Source organism: Condylura cristata, unplaced genomic scaffold (assembly GCF_000260355.1).
Source record: "Condylura cristata isolate star-nosed mole 26May11 unplaced genomic scaffold, ConCri1.0 scaffold00002, whole genome shotgun sequence".
Taxonomy (NCBI): Eukaryota; Metazoa; Chordata; class Mammalia; order Eulipotyphla; family Talpidae; genus Condylura; species Condylura cristata.
The window spans coordinates 1,043,429-1,049,027 of NW_004567103.1; the positions used below are offsets into that span (position 1 = coordinate 1,043,429).

The 5,599-nt window shown below is 62.5% G+C and overlaps 1 protein-coding gene across 2 annotated transcripts in view; it reads left to right on the plus strand.

The window, feature by feature from the left end:
- Positions 1-1,366, plus strand: part of GBX2 (gastrulation brain homeobox 2) — a 2,267-nt gene extending 901 nt beyond the window's left edge. The window contains exon 2 of one of the 2 annotated variants that reach the window (XM_004674180.2): positions 691-1,366. In XM_004674180.2, coding sequence (XP_004674237.1) covers positions 691-1,214 — 524 coding nt within the window. In that variant the 3' untranslated portion in view covers positions 1,215-1,366. The remainder of the gene's footprint in view (positions 1-690) is intronic. The other variant, XM_012726326.1, reaches the window with a different exon arrangement.
- Positions 1,367-5,599: the final 4,233 nt, after the last annotated feature.

The window sequence follows — 5,599 nt, forward strand, 5'->3', positions numbered from 1 at the left end:
CACGTCTGTCGGGGGAGTTTGGCCTAGGCGCCCGCCCCCGCGCGGGGGCTCAGCTCGGGGAGAGGTGGATGGGCCCTGCCTCTCATTCCCGCGGGTGCCCAGGGGCGGCCAGACACTGACCGCTGCCCCTGCTGGCCTTGCTGCTTGCCTGGGGGTGGAGCTCCTGGGACTGTGCCCGTGTGCGCGCGTGTGTTTTGGGAACTTCTCCTAAGGCTAAGAAACTTCCTTTGGCCAACAAGCCATAGCTGGGAGCGACCTCTCCCTGTGCCCCCCCTGCCCCCTGGGAGGGAAATCTAGCGTGAGGGTCACTGAATTTCCACTGGGGGTGGGTGCTGGGGGGCTCTCCGAATCCCCTCTGGGCCCTCACCCAGCCCCCACCCGGACAAAGAGGACAATTCTCTGGGGCCGAGTCTCCAGTGGCTCCTGCCTGACGGACGCTGGGGCTGGGGGACCAGGGGAGACATGGCGTCTTTTGAGTGATGGTTCCGGGCAAAGGGCCCTCGCCTGCGCTGTCCTCTCCTCTCCTTTGAGCTTTCTCACGCCCCCTCCTCTCCCCCCTCAGAGGCCAGGCATCACAATGTGTTAATGTCACAGAAAGACAATCCGCCAGGGGGGACCTGCCCCGGCGGCGGTGGGAGGGAGGAAGCCAGAGTGCCAACGTAATAAAACGCCATTTGGTTTGGCTTTCAGTCGGGGCTGTCAGAGGACCCGGGAAAGACGAGTCGAAGGTGGAGGACGACCCGAAGGGCAAGGAGGAGAGCTTCTCGCTGGAGAGCGATCTGGACTACAGCTCGGATGACAATCTGACGGGCCAGGCGGCTCACAAGGAGGAAGACGCCGGCCACGGGCTGGAGGAGGCCGCCCCGAGCGGCGGCGCGGCCGGCGGCACCTCGACCACGGGCAAGAACCGGCGGCGGCGGACGGCCTTCACCAGCGAGCAGCTGCTGGAGCTGGAGAAGGAGTTCCACTGCAAGAAGTACCTGAGCCTGACCGAGCGCTCGCAGATCGCGCACGCCCTCAAGCTCAGCGAGGTGCAGGTCAAGATCTGGTTCCAGAACCGCCGCGCCAAGTGGAAACGGGTGAAGGCCGGCAACGCCAACTCCAAGACCGGGGAGCCCTCCCGGAATCCCAAGATCGTCGTCCCCATCCCCGTCCACGTCAGCAGGTTCGCTATTAGAAGTCAGCACCAGCAGCTGGAGCAGGCCCGGCCCTGAGGGGCGGCCGGGCGCACCCCCCCGCGGAGAAGCCTCAGCCGGCGGGCACCCACCTGGACCCCGGCAGGTTTGAAGCAAAACTCAAAGTCACCCCCAACTCTGGACATCCCCAGACAATTGAGAGTGTTCAGGAACAGGCTGAAAGACTGCGTGCAAGGGGCCGCCGGAGTCCGCTAGATGTTTATTGTGCCGCCTGCTTTGTACATAGATAGCTCTATACACTGGATCCCGGCGGCAGGACTGAAAGTTACAGGACCCAACCACCCAGTCGCGTTCTCCACTCACATTCCAGAAGGAAACAAACGTCCGTCGTCACCTGCCAGCTAGCCAGGCCCTCCCACACGTTCCCAAAGGTAACCACCATCGCCAGAACAAACTCTGGGCTTTGCACATAGTTTTGTTTTGTTTTTTTTTCCCTGGCTCTTTTTTGTTTTTTTCAGTTGACTGAAAAGCAGTGTTTTTAGCAGCCTGGAAATTGCTTTGTTTTGGGCTTGCCTGGCTTGCTTTTCTGGGCTTGCCTGCCCACCTGAGCCACTCTGGGGCACGCCTCAGTCGTTAATTTATTTCACTGTCGCTTATTTTCTTATAAGTTATGACATTTAAACAATCTCAGTCTTGTGAATAATAAAAAGGAGAGAGAGGGAGAAAAACCAGACCAACCCCTGGGTCTCCTGTGTGTCCACCCACAGCGAGGGGCAGCGCCTGCCCGGGGCCCTGGCGGGGTCCTCCGGCTCACGGGGCCTGACCTGCACCGCACCTTGCGGACAGGACAGGTTTAGGGTGGAGAGTACAGCTTCAACTGGGTTTGAATTTAAGGACCCCAACTTTCACCTCCCCCTTTGCGAAAAGCCTAATTGATGCCCGCCAGGCAGGCACACTCAGGCGGAGGCCTAGGGGCCGCCCCAGGGAGAAGCGTTAGTGGCGGCCGGCCTCGCAGCTTCCCAGGCTCCGCTCCATCGCGTCCCAGAGGAGCCAAACACGTCTGACCTGCTGAGGCAGCACTAGCCCAGGCCGGGCCTCCAGCCGGGGTTATCTCCCACCGGAGCAGGAATCGGCCACCAGCCGGGCTTCCCTCCGCATTTCGAGCAAGCCGCTGGACCGGCCAGGGCCCCCTCCCTCTCCCGCAGCATCCGAGGGGCGGGACCCCACCACTGCACCACCCCTGGGCGCCTGCTGCCCAAGCCTCTGCCGAACAGAGGGGGAGCTGGAGAGGGCGCAGCTGGCGGGGGCCTCTCCGCCTAAGTGCTGCACAGCTCCTGCCTCGCCGGGCGCCCATGAGGCGCCAAACCCACGCGTCTGTACCATGCCCGGAGTCGGGTTCATTCTGCCAGCTGCTGTCGCTCCAGAAGCACCTGCTGACTGCCAGTGGCCAGCCACGCCCGCCCCCCCCATTACCAGGCCAGGGGTGACCCGAATCATGGAGGGGGCTTGCAGGGGCGATGTGAGCCGTGAGCCCTGCGGGCCCCCAAACCAACAGCCCAAGGGCTAAAAGAAACTGGCTTCACCAGAGCTCTGTCTGGTGGGAGGCCGGGAGCTGAGAGTGAAGCCGCCGCGATCCTCTGCCCTGGGAGGGAAGACGGTCGCCGGGTCCATGCTGATGCTGATGCAATCCTTGGGGTCCGACCCTGTGCCTCCCGGTCCGCTTGCAGCCAGGTCCACTTGCAGCCGGGCCCGCTGAGCCCCGGGCGCGAGGTGAGCGCGAGTCACGTTTCTGCCTGTTGCAAAGGTCTCCAGTGACCTCCCAATGGCCCAGGCTTGATTTTTGAGCAAGAGCAAAGGAAGTGGCCAGTCCTCAGAGGCCCTCAGCCTGCTCTGCGGGGTGCCGGAACGCCGCTGCCCCCACCCAGGGCCCGGCCAGTGCCGCCGTTCCATCTGGGATGCCGTCAGAGCCATCCTGCGTGGCGGCTGCCCGAGAGTACTGCAGGGTCTCCAGCCAGCGGCCTCTGCTCTGGGGCGCATCTCACTGGCCCTCTGCTGCCCCGAGGCCATCCAGACCGGCCAGTGGAGATGCACCCACCCCCAGCCCCTCTGCACACACCTGGGCCCGGCAGCCCCCACACCGGATGTGTGTCCTGCCCTCCCTGGGCTGCGGGTGGCTGGAACATCCCTGTGGACAGCAGGGGCAGAGGACAGAGGATGGGATGGCCGCTGCTTGCAGGGCGGGGACGCCCCCATCTGGCACCCCAGTCTGGGGGAGAAACTTGGGTATTGGGAGCTGGGCATTCCGCTAAGATCTTGGGGTGACCCCAGCCCCCCTCCCGCCCCCTCCCCTCCCCACCTGCTCCAGCCTATTGGCAGGGAGGGAGGGGCACAGGGCCCAGATGGCTTGGCTACACACGCACCACGGGGACCTGACATTTACTAGGCATGGGGGCGCCTTCTGGGAGCCCCCACCCCAGCCCTGCTCCCGGGACCTCCGCAGCTGACCAAGCCGCCTCCTTTGGAAGCAGAGGGCTGAGGACCCTGCGGTTCTCCAGGTCCCGATAGCTCAGCTGGCCCTCCAGCCCTCTCTGGACTTGTCCCCCTCCTCCCCCACCCCTGACCTCCGGGGCGCCCCAGCAAGCCCCGCGGAGGCCAAGCCCCAGAGACAGGCCAAGGGAGGCAGATAAACAAGAGGAGCTTGATGGCCGCTGTCATCATGGCCGTCATCATGGCTTCCATTTGGCTGCCTAATGAGTCACATCACAGGCAGGGAGAAAAATTGTCAATCGCCCGGGCCCTAATGAATTTTTTTGCAAATTGTAATCAAGCCAGGCCGTCTCAGCTGGCTGATTAATGAGACCCACGAGGCTCGGCCAGCACCTCAGCTTTTTATTCCATCCCGTCCTCCCTGCACTAAATTAACAGCAACTTGTCTGAGCTTCAAATTAACTCCCAATGATTAATTCTGATGGGGGCTGAAGAGTAGCTTGTTCTAATAGGCTCTGGCCTGAGATGCTGTTGGAAATTAATACACTTCCCCTTTGGCTGCCGGCTTTAATCCAAGGTTGGGTTTTGACATCACTATATTTGTTGTTACAATAAATTCCACTTACATCTGCAGATCAAGTGATTACGCTTGGGAGCGTCCAGGCCTTGTGCCCCCACCCCTTGCCATGCGAGCTTGGGCCCTCAGGGCTGCCAGTACCCCTCAGCCAGCAACCCTGGCTGGGTCCCAGGAGCGTGCAGGAGCCGGCACCCACCAGCTGACCCCTGCCCCAGCCAAGCGCCCCTCCCCCACCTTTGGAGCTGGGGGTACTTTGAAAGGCGAAGGCCGGTGCTGCAGGAGGGCTCACCCTCCCCCAGCTCTGCAGCAGAGGTAGGTGTCTCCTCCGGGGGACCCCACCCGGCACTTAGGCCTTCCCCACCCCAGTTCTCACCCGCATCGTCCAGTCTGGGCTTTCCAGTACAGGGTAACCTCCAGGGCTTCAGCCCTGGGGCTCCCCCCCAGCCCTTTCAGTTAATTGGGGGGGGCTTCAGGCTCCCTGGAGACCCCCTCTGCCTGGCCTCCGACCCCACCTTGCCCGCCAGCCCAGGCCCCCACTTGCTGTGTCTGCTGCGGGCACCTTCCTTCCCTCCAAAAAGCCCCTTCTCTCCGCTCAGCACTGCTCCGTCCGGGTCTGTTTGTTGGCGCTTAATTGGGTTAATCATTTCAGCTGCGTTGGGCCTCTGGGACTGCCCCCTCCGCCTCAGGGCCGGCCCCAAGTGGGACCACCCCGTCCCCTTTGGTAGGGGACCCTGGAAGAGAAGCTCGGGAAGGGTGCTCTGGGGGGGACCAGACCTGGTCCCAGCCGGCGCCTCCCCCGATGGGCAGGCGGGCTCTAGTGGGGCCATCAGCAGCTCAGTGTGGGCCTCTCAGCCTGCTGGGAACCTGGCTGGCAAGACAGGGGTGGCCTGGCTGTGCTCCCCATAAACTCCCTGGGCAGGAGCTCCCACAGGCACCCCCCTCTCTCCCTCCAGAGACCCAGCCTCTTTGAAGGCGCAGACAGGCGGCCTACTTGGCCCCTCTGGTGTGTCTACTGCGACAGCCAGTGTCCTGGCCTGTGGAGTAGCGGGGTTCGGGGGTGTGGGGGAGCAGCCCGAGAGAAGGGAGGTGGAATTAATCTTCATTTCGGGTCCTTATGGTGTAAACAGGAGAAAGATGAGCCTGGTAACCCACATGCATGCAAATCGCACCATCAGAGTAATAAAGTACCTGAGCCCCCACACAAAAGCAACACCATATGTATGAAGACACCCTGCATCAATTATAAATTATATCATAAAAATGGATTGCCTATTTGAACAGTTCGGAAGTGAGAGACCGAAGCCGCGTCCTGCCCTGCCCTGAGGCTCCCGGGCAAGGTCAGGGGAGCATTTCCTCCGGGGCTGCGGCCCCAAGTCCCTGGGCTGGCGTGGCCCCGCCG